This window comes from Penicillium daleae, assembly GCF_028827525.1.
Source record: "Penicillium daleae strain IBT 16125 chromosome Unknown utg000008l_segment0_segment0, whole genome shotgun sequence".
In the NCBI taxonomy this organism is placed as follows: Eukaryota; Fungi; Ascomycota; class Eurotiomycetes; order Eurotiales; family Aspergillaceae; genus Penicillium; species Penicillium daleae.
The window spans coordinates 4,205,968-4,227,546 of NW_026623156.1; the positions used below are offsets into that span (position 1 = coordinate 4,205,968).

Here is a 21,579-nt window from a genome sequence, read left to right on the forward strand (position 1 = left end):
AGCTCCAGCCGGTGTCGTATCCGTGCTGGCAGCCCTAGGCACTTTCTAAAGACGCGGTTCCCCGCCCTACTTTCCGAATCGTCAATGGCAAACAGCAACAATAACTGGCATGGTTTATATGTACAGCGGGTCTCCCATAGACACAATATATGTCAGCGCAAATGATCACAGACTCTCGATCGGGTCCAAGATGACTCGCGCTCGTCTCAAGACTTTTCCCCCCGAGGTCTCTATAGATGCGAAGCAAATATCCATCCAAATCTTTCCGAGTCCCTTTACCCGCGACCGCAACCGCAACCCCAACTCCACTCTTGATCAGCTTTTGCTTAGGCCTTCTCACTAGCAGCCTTCACGGCGCTCTCAGTCTTGACCACGACAGCCTTGGCAGAGTCGACAGCTTCGTGTTCGAGCTCCTTAGCGGCCTCGAGGGAAGAGCCCGTCTGGCTGCGCTGCCACATGAAGATACGGGAAACCTGAACAACACCAACGCATCCGAGGAAAAAGTTAACGGCGGCGAGCCTAGGAAAGTGTGGAGTTAGCCAGGTATCAATAAACCATGAACCAGAGCGGATGGGAGCAGGACGTACAGGACGTTACGGGGCTTGATAATCAGACACCAGCGAGTCCAGATGGCACCGGTGGCCATCAAGGCACAGTTCTGGGTCAGAGACAGCTTCTCAGCTGGACGGTTGAAGTCGGAGATACCGGCGATGACAAGAGCCCACTGTTCGGAGAAATCAGCCATGTCCGTTCTTTGCCTTCCCAACACGCCAGATTTCCACATTTTCAACACAATCCCGTAGTCCAACAATGATCAAAGGGTGTAACGAGGGAGAATCGCGCTTATCAAAACGGGGGAGATCGATCGAGTCATCAATCGTACCTTCATAACGGGAGCCCTATCACACCCATATTAGCATCAATCTCACATCCTCCTCGACAGTAGATCCGACAAATCAATCATACCAGAAGTGCACAGTCTTCACACCAATAGGGCTGTTCCACATGCGCTGGAAAGCGCTCTGCTGCTCTGCGGCGCCGGCCTCGGAGCTCTGGAACCGGAAACCCTGGGCACCCGGCCGGCGGAATGGCGCAGAGGCATTGCGGAACGCAAAGCGAGCGTTGTTGAGGAAGCGGAAACCCACGCGAGACGACGACATTATGTCTGGCTGGTGGATGAGGGAGGGAGAGGAGAGAGGGTCGAGAGTCGAAATCAAGAGGTTCCCGAAAGGTTGGGGATGTCAGAGAAGAAGGGCGGAATCGGCCGGTGGGCGGGAACAGCGACTTTGCCGCCGGTTGAGTCGAGGAGATATGCGGTTTGACCACCACAAAATTGGTAATAGCAGGAGGTAGAAAAGAATCAGATAGCAATAGTCAATACCCTTTGTTATTCTCGAATTGAGAATATATCCCAACCGTCTCTTCCTCGTCTTTCATCTCACGCAGACACTCCCTTCCGGCTGAGGTAAGCATTACACGTTAACCCAAATAGGGCTAGCGGCAGTCTCTCTTTGCTGGGCGAATCACCGCCGCCGTGAATAATGCACCTCCGGCCTCGTCCTGCTTCGTGATACCCCTCGGCCTCGACACTCTCCCTCTCTCGAATACCTCCTGACTGCCATTCACCATGTCGGGCAAATACGTCTTCTCCAAGGGCCTGAAGGAGCTCCGCTTCCTCTTCTGCCAGACCTCCGAGCAGAGCGCTGCCACAAGGCATGTTCCACCAGCCCGACTCGATTCCCCTAGCCATTAATGGGCTATCTGCGAACGATCCAGGGAGCAATTGGCTAACAAGCTTCTGTCTGCACAGGTCCTTCCTTAACCGCGCCTACCCTACCATGAAGAAGCACAACCCGCACACTCCCATCCTGATGCGCGAGGCCTCCGGCACCGAGCCGCGAGTCTTTGCCAGATACGGTACGCCAACACTCGATTCGCACCGCGTGAAATCCTCAATTCGCAAATTTGACAGAGAGAAACTAATCAATCTCATCCACTGAATACAGAGCTTGGCAAGGAGACCCAAGAGGCCCTCTCCGGTAAGTCTCCAAACACGCGAATCGACCCAACGCCCTCCGCTGACTTTGCAAAGGCCTGTCCGACTCGCAAATCGAAGAGCGCATCACGACCCTGGTGAAGCAGACTTCATAACGAATTTCTCTCCCAGTATATCCACCCCCGCATCATCCTTCCATGCTTCTTGTCGCGCATTTTCCCGTCCCGAAGTTCTACGTACCTTGTACCTATAGATGAAATCGAATCTCATCAAAATGCAACAATTCCTATTCTCATTCTCATTCTCACGCGTTGCTATGCATTCTATTTCAAAATTGTCTTGACTACCGCTATAACGAAGTACTAGCATTATTCAGCTCCCCGAACCGGAACTGCGCCCAGCTCATGCTGCCCTCCGGCAACGTCCAGATTCGCTTGCCCACGTCTTCATCTGCCGCGCCTGCTCCGACGTGGATGGGTAGCAAGTGATCAAAGGTTGGGTGAGCCTGGCGAGCATCCGGGCGCTTGAGAAGGTCTGTCAGAGCTTGCTCCCGCTCGGCTGGTGCTTTCGTCGCAGCATCCTTGAGGGCCTCGTCGAAGCTGACGGCGTACGGCATGGGGCGGGGGTTACCGAACGTAAAGCGCAGGTCGCGCAGGTTATGCACGGCCATACCAGAGACAATGATTAAGATGTTTTCTTCGCGCAGGCGGGAGACGGCTTGGCCGAGGCGGTAGTGCTGATTCGGGTCCTCGGTATCGAAGAGGGAGACCTGCACGACTGGGACATTCAATGGGTTCGAATCAGGCTCGAATGCTGCCTCGCCATTAGTATCAAGCCGCGTAGTGGTATGTATTTGTACAAGTGTACTCTGTAAGACGTACCGCACTTGAAGCTCGCCCATACGCCGTGGTCCAGACCACGCTTCACACCCTTCGCCTCGATACCAGCTTCCTTGAGCGCATCGAGCACGTTATGCGAGACTTCCTTGCTGCCCACGTTGGGATACTTCTCCTTGTAGTAATGGTCCGGGAAACCATAGAAACTGCGCAATTCTATTAGCCACGCTCCATCGTCTCGTACACCAAGCTCACACGACGTACTCATAAATTAGGTCCGTATTCTCGGCAGTGTTCACATAGATAGTATCCCGACCACCCTGCCAATGCGCCGAGAACACCACCACAGCGCGTGGTTTCACCTTCGTCGTGATCTCACGTCCAATCTGTCCCAGCTTCTTGTACGCCGGATGCTCCACATCATACATGATATTAGGCTACAGCAGTATCAGCACAAAGACCCAGCCATCACACCAGAAGCGACCCCGATATGACAAAACTCACCCCGCCATGGCTCAGAAAATAAACAGGCGTCTTCATCTTGGACCCCGATTGCTCCGCAATTGAAGACGATACAGGCGTAGGCACCGACCCAGCTACTAACGGGCTAGCAGCCCGCGAGGACGATCCGAAGAATCGACGAAAGACGAACAGGTTGGCGGTATCGCGCCAGAAAAGGGTACCCAGCGCAGCGAGGAGAACAGTTACCACCGAGAGAAGAAAGAGCCGTCGATTGCTTAGGTGAAGACTCTCAGAATTGTTTGTTGGTGGGGTATTTTGCTTGCGTGATTCCGGCGACATATATGTATATCCGGAGACAGAAAGTGGCCAGTACTGGCGCTGGTGGCGGCAGAAGCGTTTTATACAGTTCAGAAACCCCGCTACCAAAGATGAATGGATCCGATCAGGCCCGAGCTATTAAGGTTATACCTGGATTAGCAAGGGGTCTTATTCGCTTATGGCACGATTATCGCGCAAAGAGCGAGTTCGTTAGAAATACTTAGCCCGCGTCGGATGTACAGGGATGCCGATGCATAAGCCGATCCGCTTGCTGTGTAAGCGCGGAATGGACCCGCGCGGCAACCTTCAGAAGCGGCCCGCCAGGCAAGCAGACAATGGTGTTATAGAAAGATATATGGTATGTTCAAGGATAAGAATCTGAGTTATTGCGGGTAGTTCATGTATGAGGCCATTCTATTCAAAGCAAATGCAACCAGGCCTAGCCCCAGGGGGTTCGCGCCCTTAACGACGATCGATCGTGTCCGTTCCGTACCAGTCATGGCTTTGTCCCCAAAGAGAGCAAAGGGAGTGTGTATGCGCAGAATCAAAACCAAGGAGAGAGACAAAAAGGATGTCAATGTACTCGATCAATAGAGGAGTAAGTAGAAGAATGAAGAATGCCTTAACGAAGTGGGGGAATTGTACAGTCCAAACCCGAGATGAGAGAGCCCTGTCCAACTGAAACTAGCAGAAGTGTAAAAGGCACAATCACATCAAGACAGGAAAAGAAATACATCAAGCGCCGGTGGTCATTAGGGAGATACATGCATGCCAATCTGCGAATGAACAGAAGCCAGTTCCATACAATGATGTCGAGAAAGTCGGGATAGTAGAGCATGGCAATAGAATTGATAGAAAATTACATGACGATGCAGTCTCCATCGCTCTGCTTGTTGACTGCAGAGCGAGAGAGACGTGTCTTTTGCATGCGGCTACCGCCTTTCTTGAGGTCTTCCAGACGCTCTCGGGCTTTGGGGAATCCTTGCGCTGAAGAGGAGGAAAAAAGATTAGCTGGGAGATCCTGTTTGGTTCGTACCGACAGAATGTTTCACTTACCCGCAGCACGCCAGTACCATCGCTTCGCATCTTCCAAGTTCGCTGTAACACCGATGCCAACCTCGGTGAAGTATCCCATCGCATATTCAGCTTTAGCAAGACCAGCCGTGGCGGCCTTCCGCGCCCACAGATACGCCTCGGTATCATTCTGCTGAAGAATACCCTCTGACCCAGTTAGATACCAGCCACTAAGAGCCAGTTCACTCTGGTGCTCGCCCTGCGCGGCAGCACGAGTATACCAGATAATACTCGTCCGGTTGTCCACAGGGCAGCCCAACAAGCCGTACTCGTACGCCGTACCGAGACGGAACTGCGAGAACTTGTAGCCCAGATCGGCAGCCTGGTGGAAAAGCTGCGAGGCGTATGCCTCATCGCGAACGATGATGTCGTTGCCGCTGGCATTCTGGTACATGAGCGCCAATTCATGCAGCGCGTGCGGGTTTTCCTCATCGGCGCGCTCGGCAGCACGCTTCAGCCAGGAGACACCCTCACGCGGACTCCGGGCTTGACCGAGCAGTCCCTTCAAGTTGATCATGCCCATCTTGTACATGGCGGGTGTGTCGCCCATCGATGCGGCGCGCTTGTACCATTGCACGGCCTTGAACGGGTCGCGCTTGGTGCCGCCACCTTCTTCGGCGCCGATCTCGCAGCAGACAGCTACACGGTATGCGGACTGGGCATGGCCTGCCTTGGCAGCAGACTGGTACAAAGCAAATGCCTCCTTCGCGTCGACTTCCAATCCTAACAGGCCCTCGCCGTAACAGTCTGCCAGGTAGAACTGCGCATCCGGATATCCGACGGAAACAAGTTTCTTCACAATCTTGTACGCATCCATAACGTACTTTTCTTTCGCCTTGGCTTTCATCCTGGGGTCGAGACGGTTGTTGTCGGCCACAAGGACGGTTGACGCTTCGACTAGTTTCTTGGCGAGCAGAAGCTGCGTCTTCTGATCACTGGGGTTGCCTCGCGCCTTCATCTGCAACTGCTGAAGCTCCTCATGTGTGACAGGTTTGCGTCCCATTTCGTCTGGGGGCATGGATTGGGGCGCGGCCGGGCCAGGTCCCGCGCCAGGACCTGGTGCGGGAGGAGCAGTCGGAGCACCACCGTATTGACGAACCGGTGCTGGCTTAGCACCTTGGTCATGACCTGGCCGGAATGGTGCCGGCATCGGATGGTGAGGAAGAGCATCTGGGTTTTCGTCATGGGGCGACGGCTGCTCCATGGGATATCCTTGATTCTGATACGGGGCATGGCCATTCGGGGAATATCCAGGATCTTCATAACCGCTAGGTGCGTACCCACCGTTACCACCATGCATTAGCATTGGGGGTGCCTCGTTGGGAATATCGAACTGGAAGCCAGCATTTTCAAACTGATTTGGAGCGGTGGGTTGTTGTCGAAGGTCCGGCTGAGACCGAGATCGCGGAGCGCCCTGGCTTGAATCGGGAGTGTAGGCAGCATACTGGCCTCCAGCTGAGGAAGAGGGGGAAGTAGGTGTTTGTATCGGCTTTGGGGTGTCGAGTCCCATCTCATCAATGGGGCCTCTTGGTTGCGATGGCATTGCATCAAAGTTGGGCATGTCAGGTTCGTCCTCATTTCCCTCGTAGTAGCTATCCAGGAATTCTCTAGGTGCATAAGAAATGCGGCTCCCTGGATCAGCGGGGACCATTAGACCAGCACCGAGGCCACCATTCATTTCGTTGGCAGGGTGGGGAGGAGGTCGCATGCCACCCGCGGTATTGGGACGTGCTGGAGGCATCTCGCTCATGGGACTGGACGCAAAATCGGGGGTTTGATAGGACGATTGACCAGGATACATGGGCGGCCCCGTCGACAGAGGCATAGTTGCGCTTCGTCCCGGTGGACCCATGGGGGGTCCATTGGGATCCATGTAAGCTCGATCAGGCCGGTCCATACGCCCAGAGCTAGCTGCGCGAGAAGGGCCTGGAGGGTAGCCCCCACGTCCGCGACTCGGAGGTGGTCCTCGTGGGGGCGGTTGTCGCATATCTGGTCGCCGTCCGTTGGAGTTGGATGTGTGTGGTCGAGGTGGAGGACCCCGACCATTGATGTCCATTGCAGCCATGCCTTTTTCTAGACCTCCACGAGGCGGAGGACCACGTCGGTCTCGAGGATCTCTCCCGCCAGGAACAGCGGGAAAGGGACTGTCGAAATTACCTGGAGGTGGTCGGCCACCGGCTAATATCCTAGTTAAAACAGAGCATATGAAGACAGGGTCCGAGGCATGACTTACGAGGTCGGGACCGGCTTGATCCCGAGGGTTGTTCTCCAGGGTACCCGCGTCGGTCATCATAGCCCGCTGAAGGACGTCTGGCATCTGGTGCGCCGGGTCCAGGAGGCGGGCGCATCGAGCGTGGTTGTTGCGGCGAGCCGTACGGCGGGGCTCCTGGAGGGCCAGCCTGGTAACTGTATGCTGGATCTTCATACCCTCCCCCACCACCATTGCCTGGGTAGTCATATCCTCCTTCTCCATAGCCACCGCCATACCCAGCATCAGGCGCATACCCGGGCCCTGAGGCAGGCGACACCGGAGTCTGGTTGTCATACTGCCTCATAGGAGGCGGCCGCTGCGCCGGTCGCTGCGGATATGCCATGACTACGGAGTGCGGGCAAGACAGAGGTGCAACCGGAGTCGACGGCCAGGAGTTCGCGATCGCGCAGGTCGGTCAGGGTCGCATGCAAGGAGGGATCCCAGTCGCTGTCGAAAACGAGGTCAGCATTCGCACACCAGCGTACTTCGTCCTCTCCGCACGGGGCACAACCACGTGCCTAAGCGGCCAGAAAAAATCAGGTGCGAGGCCAAGAATGTGCGACTCACCACGATCAACCAAGCCTCCTCAACAGATCTCACAGAAAAAAAAGGTCCAACCTTCAACTCCGCGATTTATTGCAGGGCGCGGGGAAGGGGAGATTTGAGGGGGTTCAGGGCGGTCGAGGGAGTTTGAAGGAGACCAGCACACTTTAATAAAAAGCCGACCCACACCGGCCCAGGAACACCCTGCCGTCATCAATTTGCGCTCCACTGATGTCCCTTCGTCTGTTCTCCCCGTTGTGGCGCAAAGGGCCTCGACGGCTGCGATTCGCTTGGTTGCCTACTGGATTCCCGACACATGAGACCCGCCTTCAGTCTATCCAGGCATTTTCGACTCTTGACTGGCACGACAAGACGGGACCAGGCCAAAGGCGCGCGGTTATACTGATCTGGTACCTGACGATCAGGGGGGCCTTCCAAGACCACCAGAGGTTGCAAGGCTTTGCAGAAATGGGGCCAATGCAAGCCCGTCACTTTTTAGGCGGCCAAATATGGTGTCTCAGCAGACGTTATAGACGTGTTTCCGACCTGCTTGGCACCAGCTCTTGACTTCCATACGATGCATCGATTCATACATTCATGCAATTCTATTCCTAGGGTCCAGTCCACCAATCCGCAACCCCCAATGCCACTTTACACTTTGCTAGTGGTCCGTCTCCACTCTTTTCTGGGAACCCACGACCAGGAAAATTTTCTGCCCAACGGCGCCCTGGCCCTTGAAGGCCTTGTTACAATTTGGAGTGGTCATTGCGATCTTTACAGTGGGAAATTACATGCTGATCTGATCCATGGGATGGCTAACAAAAGGGGTTTCTATCGTTCCACAGATCGGGGATTTCTGTTATCGTCTGGCATTGTCGGTCATGCAATAGATCCGACCATGGATGCCTTCAGGGTTTGAAACAAAGACACAGCAAAAGGGACGCGGAGAGACAGTCTGGATACAAATTGTGGGGAACAGAATACCTTTCGAAGCCACGCCCTCCGAGACAAATGATCACAGCCACATCAACCACAGCCACACCTGCTCCACCCTTCCATTATCCTTCTGTCTCAAGGCGAATCTCTGAAGCGAGCAAAAGAGACTGGTTCAAGTTTGTCTCCAGCTAGATGCTATGAGTTCCGCTCCAATGCCATGGTCCGGTTATCTCTCGATGGTCGTCATGTACCAGGAGGAGATATATCGCAGCAATTATATATGGGACTATGGTTCAGCAACGTCCGAGGAAGACCCAACATGCAACGAATGAACCGCACTCTGACGTGCAGAGACATTAGTGAGAATTAGACAGAGCATGTAGAGTCCATTTCTCAGTATGGACGTTATTTCCCCTCGGGTTTTAGTATCAAACACTGTTCATGAGAGCTTAACTGCACTGTCAGTCAACCTATCAGGAATCTTTCATATCTATGCACTCTCCTTGTTTCAACAACCATTACATAGCGTCCACTCTCCTCAACTATACATAGGGAATATTCTCTACTCTAGCATGGCAGCTATATATTGATTTATGCTTTCACTACTTGCAAACTTACAAAGGGAGTTGTGATGTTCCTTTTTTTTTGGACAATCAAGTGTAATTGCAAAAGCCCACGACGGATGTTCATAATCTGCAATAGAGAAAGCCCAACATTTTGATTTCACCTCTTTCCCTTCCGCGAAGGGATCGAGACCTCCGCTCTGAGCTCCTGCTCGACCAGCCACTCACCAAGCCCGCATGATCAACCTAAGGTAGCATGGCCCTCCGCGTATTAGCCGACGACGGATATGACCACCTTGATAACTTGACAAGTGATAAAATACATGAGGTTTTTGTCAAAGGAGTTCTCCTCAGCTGGCTTGTAGTGGGTGGACATTTGGTTGTCCACTTCCTGAAGTTTCGCATCGAGCTTCACTGTTTGGACGGTCATTCGCTCGGAGAGAGTCAGGACACAGTCGCCCGCAAAGTTGCTGATAGCTCAGCTTCCACAGGCGAGTCAGGGTCTCGTAGTAGTTGAGATATGTGGGATAAGAGTCTTCTGTAAAGCCTGTATGAGCGAAAAGGATGGGTGGTGAGGGAAGGTGGAAAGTCAAGATTTGGAAGTGAGAGATCGAGTTTTTATATGCTCCACGAAACCCCGCCAAAGTCTCGCAAAGGCCCAATGCTACATTTTTCAGTGGAAACCTTTTCGAATCTTTTTCCAAGGTGGTTAAAAGATGCCTCTCCTGCTATATAAGAGATATTATATTTCACGTCAAGCCCAACAAGACAATATAAGTAGCTCTTCATTGCGGGATTCAATAGCAAGATTCATGAAACGGGCTTGTTTGTTCACCACAGAAGGTCCGTTGTCTACTCATGCCGGGAGTTTCCATCAAGTTGGCACCTGATTGACTATCTCCTGCGCGCGATCTTTCTACTTCATACAAACACCCAACCACCGGAATCACATTTGCAACTCTACCAAGTCACTCAATCAGCGCTTCCACCAACTGACAATCCAAAGATTCCTGCATATCGCCTTCAAAACAGCGGATATGGCATCCTCCTCTACTCAACCTGAGCCCACAGCCCAAAACCCAACGAGCAACGGCACAACCAACGGCACAAGCCACGAGAGCGCGGGTACATCCGACGGAAACAACGAAAACGGCGTGCGCTGGAGCAGCGAGCTGGTGCAAGACCTCAATGACATGATGGCAAAGATGAACCTCATGAAAACAAATCTGCTCAAAATCCAAGACGATGTTGCCCTTCTTCGAAAGTCCTTCGCGGACGTCCAGCAGACCCTCGAACGCCTCAGGGATCTTGTACCCAAAGAGCCCGTTCCTTCCTCTGACACCTCCACATAAGCTCGACATAAGAAAGCCTGTGCATTTGGGATCATTATTCTCAACCATACCTGCTTGAGACATGCATTTTCGCACCGATACGACTGTTTGAAAACCTTCCAACTTACTAGGCTTTACATTTTGCGTCTTGAACGCCCCGTGCCGGATCCCATAATAATGATCCAAACCTTGGAAAACAATATGGAAGCTGGACAAGAGGAAGCATTGGTTTCGGATCTTCAGAAGAGCTCAAGCGAAGGAGGTATTTTGTTTGGTAGCAGTTACTTCTTACTACTGAGACCCCGGGTCATATTTCAATATCATGACATTTTAAAAGGGCGTCAGATCTAGCAAGGCTCCCCCAATCTATGATTATCCTAAAAAGCCACAAACTTTCTCATTCTTTGTTGAAACCAAACTAATCTTATGTTCTACAGCTAATCCCATTACTCAAGCTTGGGCAAAATAGAGAGCGCAACGGATGCCAAGATGAGGAGACTGAAGTCTATAGCCTGAGATTCTTCGCCGCAATACCTTTCAAACGGTTTGCGAATATGTTTCAATATGGCTGTATACCCACCATAGCGCAAGTCTTTGGATACTAGGGCCGTTTCTCACCTTAAGGCGGATGACCAAGATACCTCTGTAGAGCGAGAGGGAAATATCCTAGAGTCAGGGGTGAGATACAGATCCAAATAATATCAATCGGCAGATGTATACGTCGAAATATCATCTTCTTTGGTCAATTAGCAAGACAAATCGTTACTAACTATATCCAGGTCAACCAAAGTAGGACCCAGTAGTAACCACTTTGTTGCCTCAAATTCAAGGCAACGAGGCGACATGATCGTGTGTACGCACTAAATGACCCAACAGATGGAAGTGTGATCGCTTCCCACCATTCCGACATTTGCATTGTCCATATCACAGAGGTTTATGCCTAGCTGAACTGGGCATCTCGGGGCAAACGGCAATCAGGCCGTCGGGTTCCGGAGTGCAGAAGGGTCCACGGGTTTAGCATTGCCGCTCTGCCTGAGGCCACCTCGGAGCATGTTACTATGAATAGACCGTTCCTTCAGTAACTCGCGGGTACGTGGTGCCCACCATGAGTAGGCAGCCAAGTAGGTCATCAGCAAGCCGATCGAATGATGTAGAAAAGTAATGATGAATCGGCATAGAATATCACACTGCAAAGAAGATCTACACGAATGTAGTGCTCTCGTTTGGTACAGAGAAATCCGCTCATCAAGGTCTTGCAACAGTAGTTGTCTGTAGTAGATTGGCCTTCATTTCCCCTCCAGCAACTTCAAGTGCAGCAGCTAATGCTCGATATCCAGGTTTTCGGTTTTGGATCTACCCAATCAATCAGCAGGTCAAATTTCAGTACATAGTAAACGCAGCCTCAACGATTATTGTGCTCTTGCCACGAAGAGAAGACTTGGCAGGCTACCCTTTTATCCCCGGGATCACGTGCGCGGACGAGGAGTGTCAGCGAGAGGCGTTCATCCACGCCACAACTCCTCCCACCCAACACCTACCTCTACCACGTCCCTCCTCCCTCTCTATTCGCACTATCTTCTCCTCTCGATCCCAGTGATCTCCGTTGAAATCTCGTCTCGCACTCTCGATCTCTTTCCCATCACCATCTCCCAGGCGACCAGCTTCGTTGGTTCCCCTGTTTCCAAACAAAGCGACCTTGACTGCTCCCACGAGGTAGCCCAGTCTTCCGACGACGTTCCACAACCCCTTGTCTAAGATCCTTCGCATTAGCTCCACCCTTTACGATGTCTTCCGAAGCCCCCTACGACCCTTATATCCCCGCCGGTTCCAGCGGTGCTGCCGGTGGCGCCTCCGCGCAACAGAATGGCAATCAGCGTACGGCCGCATTGCAGGCGGTTAGTTTTCTCCCCTTTCCATCCTTCGAGGTGTCCCTCGATGGGGCCAGAGATACACAAGCATCGCCGCTTCCATGTATGGATGTCGTGCGGTACCATGTCGATCTCTGATCTCCCCGAAAGAGGCACCCTCGATATGCAGCTGTGGCAATACCGGAAACTAACACGAGTTTCTTCCCTCCCTCCAGCAAATTGACGACACTGTCGGTGTGATGCGCGAGAACATCAACAAGGTCTCCCAGCGCGGTGAGCGCCTTGACTCCCTGCAGGACAAGACCGACAACCTGGCCGTATCAGCCCAGGGCTTCCGTCGGGGTGCCAACCGTGTGCGCAAGCAGATGTGGTGGAAGGATATGAAGATGCGCGTATGCCTGGCGATCTGTGTGGTCGTGCTTCTGGTTGTTATCATTGTGCCTGGTAAGACCCTCACCCTTGGAATGGATAGATGGAAAGGAGGGAAGGAAATACGAAAAGGAGAGAACAAGACCCAGATCGTACCGAAAGTGGAACGCTAACTTGGCTCCCTAAATGATCTAGTTGCCGTAAAATACCACTAAACGAGCACTTGCATCGCTCCACGAATTTTTGTGCTTTTGTTTGGAATTGGGAATCATGGGAGGATCTTGAGTTGTCTTTACCGGGTTTTTACTGTCGTTGAGAGGGCATGGAGCTCCGTCGTTTTCTTCCCAGCTGCTAATACCTCCTGCTGTTTTGTTTTGGGCGTGTTCTGAATGACCAACTTGACTTGATTTCTCTTGTGCCTGCGATGAAACGCGACCTCGATATCCCCAGGGTTCCACTGTATTTGGGATGCGAGAGAGCCCCCCTCCTTCTGCCATGCTGCGGCGGGTGAAGATGTAAATGATACTGCTGCGATGCCGTGTTTTTGACTCCTGCTTGATGTGATCCGTACGATTTGCGATGTCGAGTGTGTGTTTTGTTCTTGCTTGTTTTGCGCTTTGGCATTTTTACACTGTCTTTAGGTCTCCATGAACCTTTTAGTCTGACCATGTCCCTGGTATTTACTTATTGCGCTCATTGACTCGCAGTTGGTCCCTTATGCACCCAGCCTCCCTGTTCTAATCGGCGAAACAACCCATATCAGGCCTCGCGCAAGTTCCAATTGCGGATTCAACTCGCGGTGTGGCCCGCTTCTTGCAGAATATCTTGGCAAGGACCACGAGTCGGGAGTCGGACCACCTGTAGGGCATAGAGGATCCGATCAAGCCAGCGGAAGCAATTCTCGTACGTGAGCCGTCGGAAAGAAGCGCAGTAGGCTCCGGTAAAGACAGACACTAAGACACGAAGGGTGGAGGAAGTGGATAGAGGCGTGGGCGCGATGACGAGTAAGAAGCGTGGAGAGGATCAGATAACTGGTACTAGACCGAAACTGGATGACGTTGTAAGGGAGTCTCCGACGCCCAGAGTGTGGATAGTGGGCTTTTCAGTCGTTCAGAGGTCCCGAGATTTGACCAGCATGATCTGAGAAAGAAGAGGAGAAAAAGAGGTGTGCGCAGTCTAACTTTTTTTTCGGTGGTCCCAGCGGAACAAGAGGATCCGGCAAAGAGAGTCGTGATCTATGCGGGTATGGATTACCGAGTAAGAAGGGCTCAGGTGGACGATTCTTGTATTCTAGGTGGCTTAAAATTGTTCAAGCTAGACTCTATAGTATTATCAGGTCTGATTCGTATATTCAATTGTCTCTATGAGGGGAATAATAACCATCATAGGTGGCATACAATAAATCGCTCTGCAACTGGCGACACCGCCCTGGGCCCCCCCGTCATTGGTTTTATTGGGCGAGTGGGCCACTCCGAGGCCCGGCCGACTGTAAAATCTCGCGAGGTTGTTAGTCACACTATCGCCCCGACTTCCATTCCTCCTCCCCTCCACCTTCTCTTCTCTCTTCCTCTTCCTCTGCTTTTCCCACCCACATCCTCTCTCCACTCCTCTCAACCGCTTCTACATAAAGGGGACGTTTCCCCCGGCGACCCGCGACGTCTCAATTGAAGCTGCCGCATGTTGGTGACCAAGATGCTGTCCCTTCGCTCCGCTGTGCGGAGAGCTTCCACCAAGCCCCTCCGATCGCTCTCCGCACCGCACTCTGTCTCGCCTCTGCGAGCTGGTGTCGTTGCCCGCGCCGTTTCGACTCCCCTCCGTCAGGACCGATCCTACTCCCGTGCGACCGACTCTCAGCCTAGCTCCACCCGCAGCACCGTCGTCCAACTGCTGAGCAACATCGGCTCCAAGCGCGAGGTCCAGCAGTATCTGTCCCACTTCACCTCCGTCTCCTCCCAGCAGTTCGCCGTCATCAAGGTCGGCGGTGCCATTATTACCGAGCACCTCCAGACCCTGTCCTCCGCCCTCGCTTTCCTGAACCATGTCGGTCTGTACCCGATCGTCGTCCACGGTGCCGGTCCCCAGCTCAACCGCATGCTGGAGGCTGCCGGTGTTGAGCCGCAGTTTGAGGATGGAATCCGGGTCACCGATGGCAAGACTCTGTCGCTGGCGCGCAAGCTGTTCCTGGAGGAGAACATGAAGTTGGTCGAGGAGCTGGAGCGTATGGGTGTCCGTGCTCGGCCCATCACCGCTGGCGTGTTTTCTGCCGATTACCTGGACAAGCCCAAGTATAACCTGGTGGGTAAGATCAATGGCGTGGATAAGAAGCCCATTGAGTCGGCCATTGCTGCTGGCTGCCTGCCCATCCTCACCTCTATGGCCGAGACCCCCGATGGTCAGGTGCTCAACGTCAATGCCGATGTGGCTGCTGGTGAGTTGGCCCGCGCTCTGCAGCCATTGAAGATTGTCTATCTCGCCGAGAAGGGTGGTCTGTTCAACGGTGACACCGGTGAGAAGATCTCCGCCATCAACCTCGACGAGGAGTACGATCACCTGATGACCCAATGGTGGGTTCGTCACGGCACTCGCCTGAAGATCAAGGAGATGAAGGAGCTCCTGAGCGACCTGCCCCGCTCGTCCAGCGTTGCCATCATTCACCCCGCCGATCTTCAGAAGGAGCTGTTCACCGACTCCGGTGCCGGTACCCTGATCCGCCGCGGCAACAAGATCAACGTTCAGACTTCTCTGTCCGAGTTCGGCGACCTGCAGGGCCTGAAGGATGTGCTGGTTCGTGACCGTGAGGGTCTCGATGCTCGTGCTGTTGTTGACCGCTTCGTCGAAGGTCTGAAGGAGCGTGACTTCCAGGTCTACTATGATGATCCCATGGACGCTCTGGCCGTTGTTCTGCCGCCCCAGGAGGGCTCTCTGATGGCCCACCTGGCCACCTTTACCATCACCAAGTCGGGCTGGTTGACCAACGTGGCTGACAATGTGTTTGCTAGCCTCAAGAAGGACTTCCCCAAGCTGGCCTGGACTGTCAAGGAGGACGACGAGAACTTGACCTGGTTCTTCGACAAGGCTGAGGGCAGCCTCAGCCGCGACGGCGAGGTCCTGTTCTGGTATGGTGCCGAGAACGGCGACGAGGTCAAACAGCTCGTCCAGGAGTTCACCAAGCACGGCCGCCAGATGTTCGGTGACATCAACCTGGAGCACCGCCTTCACCGTGCTCACCAGGCCGCCATCAACATCAACAAGGGCTTCGGGGCCAGTGGTGCCTCGGTCGAGCAGAAGCGTGCCTTCTCCTCCACCGCCAACGCCCTGCGTTCTTCTCGCATGAAGCGTCCGGTCGTTGCCGTCAACGCTGCCCGCGCCTACTCCACCACCAACCCCAACCCTCCCCTTGGTGAGAAGAACGCCTCCAACCCCCAGCCCTCCAAGGTTGCCCTCATCGGTGCCCGTGGTTACACTGGTCAGGCTCTGATCAACTTGATCAATGCCCACCCCAACATGGATCTTCGCCACGTCTCTTCTCGCGAGCTGGCCGGCAAGAAGCTCCAGGGCTATAACAAGCGTGAGATCATCTACGAGAACCTGAGCCCCGAGGACGTCCGCCGCATGTCCGCCAACGGCGACATCGACTGCTGGGTGATGGCTCTCCCCAACGGTGTTTGCAAGCCTTTCGTCGAGGCCGTCGACCAGGGCTCCGAGACGGGCAACGTCATCGTTGACCTGAGTGCTGATTACCGCTTCGACTCCAACTGGACCTACGGTCTGCCCGAGCTCGTCGACCGATCTAAGATTGCCCGTGCCACTCGCATTGCCAACCCCGGCTGCTACGCCACTGCTGCCCAGCTCGGCATTGCTCCCCTCGTGCCCTTCCTTGGCGGTCAGCCCACCACCTTCGGTGTCTCTGGCTACTCCGGTGCTGGCACCAAGCCCAGCCCCAAGAACGACGTGCAGTTCCTCACCAACAACATCATCCCCTACAGCTTGACGGATCACATTCACGAGCGGGAGATCAGTGCTCAGCTGGGTACCAGCATTGCCTTCATCCCCCACGTTGCCGTCTGGTTCCAGGGTATCTCCGTAAGTTTAAATGAACCTAGTCAGGCCTCGACAATACACTGACAATATCTCCAGCACACCATTAGCATTCCCCTGAACAAGGAGATGACCTCCCGTGACATTCGCAACATCTACCAGGACCGCTACGCTGGTGAGAAGCTTGTGAAGATCACTGGCGAGGCTCCCCTCGTCAAGGACATTGCTGGCCGTCACGGCGTTGAGATTGGTGGTTTCGCCGTGCACTCCAGCGGGAAGCGTGTTGTTGTCTGCGCCACCATTGACAACCTGCTCAAGGGTGCCGCTACTCAGTGCCTGCGTAAGAACCCTTCAATACCCTTCTCTCATGTGAAAATGTTTAGCTAACTCTTTCCAACAGAAAACATGAACCTGGCACTTGGTTACTCCGAGTACGAGGGCATTCCCCTGGAGTAAAATCCTCCGCCCTATGAGCTCAATCTGTCGCCGATGTTGGTATCGGCGTGGCCTCTGAGCTCGAAATAAAGCTATGAGGTCGTCTTATGCGCGTCATCCTCGCATACCTTTGTCTCATACCCCGCGTGCATCTTATAAGGTCGCAATGGTGTGCTGTTTTGTACGGATGGGTTTTGAAGGATCTTGTCATGTTGTGCTGTTGTGGCCTGTGGGCCTTTGTAACGGAAGTTGTCGGTTGCCTCTATTGGATCTATTATACTATTTATCACGTCCCGCCATGGATGTTTCTTTCCTAGGCCCTGTTGTTTATGCTTACCTTCCCGATCAAAGAGTTTCGTGGATCTTGGTGTCTGTCCTTTTGTTCCTTTTTCGTTTCTAGATTCCATTTGATTGCGGTTTTTTTTTGTTTTTATATCGCCATCCCTCCCTCCCTCTACCTCCCTCCCTTGCCTCCTTTCCTTTGCACTCTGGATTTTATACTCATGCCGTACGTGTCCCTTAGATGCGATGCGAGAGTTTCATAGCATAAAAGTATTTTTTCATTTTTGGGTTGTACTGTATCTGCATCAGTCAAGCCCAGTATCTCGACGATCAAATTATGAATTCGCTCAGTGATAATGCTGCGACTCAGTGATACGTATGAAGCTTTATAGGCATGCAAGAACAGATATAGTCTTTTCTTTGCTAACATTGTCTGGGCTCTTGTCCATAGAACGACAATTTAGCGCCATAATTAACACTGTAATCTGATTGCCATGAGAAGCCCGGGGGTCGCAAGAGATGTAATGAGCAGCAACCACCAAACAGGGAAGATTTGATCTAGGAGATTGCCATAGTCGCGAACTATCAGTTGGGGATAATCCTGCCACAGCAAAGGGCCACTGTCAATCGCGGTGTGTCGTTGGCGTCCATCCTTCGTTGTCAGAGCTGTCCCTCATCTCCATCTCCTCACCTTCAAACCAGAACTCCTCTCCTTCACCCTGCCATGCTCTTTCCCATCCACATCCCCTCCTCGTCCCAGGCTCTCTTGACCAACTGAAAGTCTTCGCACGAATCCAGGAAGATTTCACTTCTTCCACAGCACCTCTGTCAGCGACTTCGGGGCTTCACGTCGATTCGTGTAGCCATCGCGCCCTGTGTTGACGCTCCCTCAACATGTTCTACAGCCATGAAAGTGAGTTGTGACCTGGCCAATACAAAACTGCGTCTGAAATTAAGTACTTCGCGTAGTCCTCACGTCGCCAGAGCACGGCGTGGCCACGATATGGTGAGCATCAACTTCACACCGTCAACCCCCAGACCGAACCCACTAACAGCGACAGGCTCGTCGCAACTCTCGGCTCGCGGTCGATTACTCGAAGACTCAACCGCAAGGCCATCCTCGACGTGGATGTCCCCGGTGCTTGCAGTGTCATCGTCAATCCTGAGGCCCCCATGGCTCTACGACTGCAGGGAAGCTTGCTGTAAGTTGATTCTCGGCTTGTCATATAATCTCACCTTCTCACGTTGTGATTAGATTCGGAGTGTCGAGGGTATACGACCAGCAGTGCGGATATACTCTACTCGATGCGCAGACGATGCGTGACAAGATGGTTTCCATATTGAAGCAGCTGCCAGGCGGAGGTCTGGATCCCAGTGCAGGAAAGACCATGTGAGTCGATCCACTGGACGGGCTACGAGAATATTGCTGCCAGTTTCTAACTTCATTTTCAGGCCTACCAATCTGATCCTCCCATACGACCCGACCTTTCTACCCGAGACAGGGCTTCCTGGTTTAGATATTAACTTCGCCTTATTCGATTTGACGACTGACGACAGCTCGACGCAGCGATCCAGTAGCTGGACCACCTCCCCGGCTACCAGCCGGTCTGGTAATTCCCAGGTTGGGATCATCCAGCTTGATTTGCCGACGGACGATTTCATTAGAGAAGGCGATGGCCAGGACCTGAATGTGGATAACATCACCTCGGGAAAGAAAAGGGGACTCTTCGGTAGAGAGGCACAGGGAGACCTCGAGGATGAGGGTATTCTGCTTCAGCCGGACTTTGAATTCGACGAGGATGGTAACATTATTGAATTCGACATGAGCAATTTGTCGCCCCGCAAAAGAAGGAAGGCTAGCCCGGATTCGAAAGAGCCGGATGGGGCTGCTGGTGAAGGAATCCAAGGGGACGCAGTGAGTCTCCCCTACAGTCTTCTATGGAGTGTGAATGACTAACAATTCACACAGTTGATGGACATCAACGAAGACATCCCGCTGCCGACGGGGGAAGATGCAATGGACGTCAACGCTCCATCTGGACCACAGGATGCTGAGAATAGTAATGCTTTTTCCGTGGGAGACCGTCTGATGGAAGACGGGGAGATCCAGCGTACCGGGGAAGCACGCGCCCAGCAGCGGATCCGACAAGCCAAACCCATCATCTCAGACGATAGTACAACCTTGCGCAACACAGACTTGGCCAAGTGGAACGATGAGTACGCGGACAATATGGCCCAGGCCATGAAGCAGAAAAAGCAGAACAAATTGCCCACTCTGGCAAAGAAGAACGCGGCCTTTTGGGTCTTTGGCCTGGGTATTGGGTCCGTTGGTATGGGACTGGGTAAACACCGTGAAGATGGCCCGCTCAAGGAATACGCGGGCGACGAACTATACGGCCTGCTATCTGGAAAGAGTGGCAGCCACCAGCTTGAAGACGATGAGAACGATGACGAAGAACAGGCACGTCGAGCGCTCGGCCAGCCTGGACAGAAACAGTCGCTCGACGTGGAAATCGGTCGACACGCCCCGTCCAGCGTGTACGATGATCGGTCCTCACAATTGCCATGGAACATCACAGCCTCCCTCCAAGACTCGATCCGAGGCCAGCGCTTCGGAAGCGTCTCGGGTTCCTCTGCTCGACCCCGAGGTCGTCTCACGAGCGCCAGCCCTCTGGCCGGACGGGGCTATCCCGACGGGCGCCAGCGTCACAGCAGCCTATCCATCCCCAACGTAGGCGATGATCTAGACGAGCTCGAGGGGTTAGATATCACGCAATACCTAGAGGGCGAGCTAGCCCCAGACAACGAAGATATTAGCACGATCACCGCGCGACGCAAGTCCATGCTCGAGCGCATCACGTCCACGCTAGACACGGAGAGTCTGAACTTCTTCGACTTCATCCAGATGAAGCTCGACGAGACGGTATCCACCTCTATCAAGCCAGGTGTCATTACATTCTCGGCGCTACTCCCGCCGACCGAGACCACGCACACCGTTGCCGCACATGGATTTATGAATGTGCTCACGCTCGCGACGAAGGGTATTCTGGCGGTGTCGCAGGAGCCGTGCACTGATCTGGGAGCTTCCAGTTGGGGCATTCGTTTTCAGCATGGTGAGGTGTCGCTGCGGATGATGGCTAGGGGTGGAATGTGAAGGCGTGTGTCAAGAGCGCGTCTGACGTGGTCGGTCGATGATTTACGCTTTTCGGGGCCGTGTGATCTCGTGGCGATCTTGCTTTTTTATTTTTTGCTTTTTGCTTTTGTTGTCGAGCACACTTTTATTCTTTTCACATGCCATGCTCTTTAACTAGGGTATGTCGTTCTCGTGCTGACATCTCGGGGGGGGATTATGGTTGCCTGGTGGCCTGGGAGATCTTGATAAGATCTCGGGGAGTCGGACGCTGATCAAAGCCGAGATCGGGATCGTGGGTTCGTTTCGTTATTTCTATGGCTCCTGGTACGGAGTCCAAGTATCTCTCCAGCTGCAGTATGGTGGTAGTGCTGTGCTGGTGCGCTGGTGGATTATTTTTAGCCTTGTGACTGTGGAGCATGGGGGCAGGCCAAGGGGCGGAGATGGACAATTTGAGATATTTTTCAAATGGATAGCTATCACTCACTACACGAGCTCAATGGCAAGTCGAGTTTAAATGATTTAAATGATGAAACGTGCATGATCGAACTAAATGTATGCACGATCTATAGATCTCTACGATACCGGCGTCGCATTACTGCGAATCTTACCAGGAACCGGGACGTGGACAGTATCGCGTACGGGATACAGGAACGGGGGCAAACCTTTGGAACGATACACTGGCCTTTAGTATGGAGGGTAATAATACTGTACCTGCCTGAGAGAAGTATAGAAAAACAAAGAGACGGTAGACCTTGATGGAATGATCGTTGATTTACCAAGTAGACTATTTATGGGATCGTCAATGTATTTTCTTATCTTCCATTGAAGGATTGCACTCACGCGGCCTATCGCTTCTTTTTGCTTTGCCCTCTCTCTCATCAGGCTGTCCGGTGTGCGGACCAGGGCGCTTTCTAACCGAGTGCGCCTGGTCGGAAATGGCTTGCTTGGCGTGAGAACTCGCTAGACAGATGATTCGGGGGGAATTGGATGGACTGGTGAGTTTACATCGTGTTTGTATATCTCGGAGGCCTTAGATTTATGGTTTCACATTGATATCAGCTTTCGCTTTGGTTTTGCGCGCTGTCTGGTTGAGGGGCAGTGCGATGCGCGTAATCGTCTATTGGTCAGGGTGTTTTGTGTCGTA

General features: G+C 53.2%; 8 protein-coding genes across 8 annotated transcripts; 5 read left to right on the forward strand and 3 right to left on the reverse strand.

The window, feature by feature from the left end:
* Positions 1 to 326: 326 nt before the first annotated feature.
* Positions 327 to 1,160, reverse strand: N7458_010056 (mitochondrial pyruvate carrier family protein; the record flags this gene model as incomplete). Its single annotated transcript, XM_056913438.1, has 4 exons — positions 327 to 519; positions 588 to 724; positions 884 to 899; positions 967 to 1,160. The coding sequence occupies 4 exons, from the start codon at positions 1,158 to 1,160 to the stop codon at positions 327 to 329; spliced, it is 540 nt and encodes a 179-aa protein (XP_056762287.1).
* A 467-nt stretch (positions 1,161 to 1,627) lies between these two features.
* Positions 1,628 to 2,151, forward strand: N7458_010057 (L51/S25/CI-B8 domain-containing protein; the record flags this gene model as incomplete). The annotated part of the gene is made up of 4 exons (XM_056913439.1): positions 1,628 to 1,713; positions 1,811 to 1,917; positions 2,007 to 2,039; positions 2,093 to 2,151. The coding sequence occupies 4 exons, from the start codon at positions 1,628 to 1,630 to the stop codon at positions 2,149 to 2,151; spliced, it is 285 nt and encodes a 94-aa protein (XP_056762288.1).
* Positions 2,152 to 2,345: 194 nt separating this feature from the next.
* Positions 2,346 to 3,633, reverse strand: N7458_010058 (DODA-type extradiol aromatic ring-opening family dioxygenase; the record flags this gene model as incomplete). Its single annotated transcript, XM_056913440.1, has 4 exons — positions 2,346 to 2,809; positions 2,878 to 3,038; positions 3,088 to 3,269; positions 3,337 to 3,633. 4 exons carry the CDS (start codon positions 3,631 to 3,633, stop codon positions 2,346 to 2,348), a joined length of 1,104 nt encoding a protein of 367 aa, XP_056762289.1.
* An 838-nt stretch (positions 3,634 to 4,471) lies between these two features.
* N7458_010059 (uncharacterized protein) lies at positions 4,472 to 7,280 on the reverse strand (the record flags this gene model as incomplete). Its single annotated transcript, XM_056913441.1, has 3 exons — positions 4,472 to 4,599; positions 4,669 to 6,864; positions 6,920 to 7,280. 3 exons carry the CDS (start codon positions 7,278 to 7,280, stop codon positions 4,472 to 4,474), a joined length of 2,685 nt encoding a protein of 894 aa, XP_056762290.1.
* Positions 7,281 to 10,016: 2,736 nt separating this feature from the next.
* On the forward strand, positions 10,017 to 10,331 carry N7458_010060 (uncharacterized protein; the record flags this gene model as incomplete). The annotated part of the gene is made up of 1 exon (XM_056913442.1): positions 10,017 to 10,331. The coding sequence occupies one exon, from the start codon at positions 10,017 to 10,019 to the stop codon at positions 10,329 to 10,331; it is 315 nt and encodes a 104-aa protein (XP_056762291.1).
* A 1,763-nt stretch (positions 10,332 to 12,094) lies between these two features.
* Positions 12,095 to 12,720, forward strand: N7458_010061 (SNAP receptor SNC2; the record flags this gene model as incomplete). The annotated part of the gene is made up of 2 exons (XM_056913443.1): positions 12,095 to 12,205; positions 12,394 to 12,720. 2 exons carry the CDS (start codon positions 12,095 to 12,097, stop codon positions 12,718 to 12,720), a joined length of 438 nt encoding a protein of 145 aa, XP_056762292.1.
* A 1,519-nt stretch (positions 12,721 to 14,239) lies between these two features.
* Positions 14,240 to 17,041, forward strand: argEF (bifunctional acetylglutamate kinase/N-acetyl-gamma-glutamyl-phosphate reductase; the record flags this gene model as incomplete). Its single annotated transcript, XM_056913444.1, has 3 exons — positions 14,240 to 16,630; positions 16,685 to 16,925; positions 16,986 to 17,041. 3 exons carry the CDS (start codon positions 14,240 to 14,242, stop codon positions 17,039 to 17,041), a joined length of 2,688 nt encoding a protein of 895 aa, XP_056762293.1.
* A 1,155-nt stretch (positions 17,042 to 18,196) lies between these two features.
* Positions 18,197 to 20,456, forward strand: N7458_010063 (Rad21/Rec8 N terminal domain protein; the record flags this gene model as incomplete). Its single annotated transcript, XM_056913445.1, has 6 exons — positions 18,197 to 18,215; positions 18,272 to 18,308; positions 18,364 to 18,504; positions 18,558 to 18,692; positions 18,755 to 19,217; positions 19,272 to 20,456. The coding sequence occupies 6 exons, from the start codon at positions 18,197 to 18,199 to the stop codon at positions 20,454 to 20,456; spliced, it is 1,980 nt and encodes a 659-aa protein (XP_056762294.1).
* Positions 20,457 to 21,579: the final 1,123 nt, after the last annotated feature.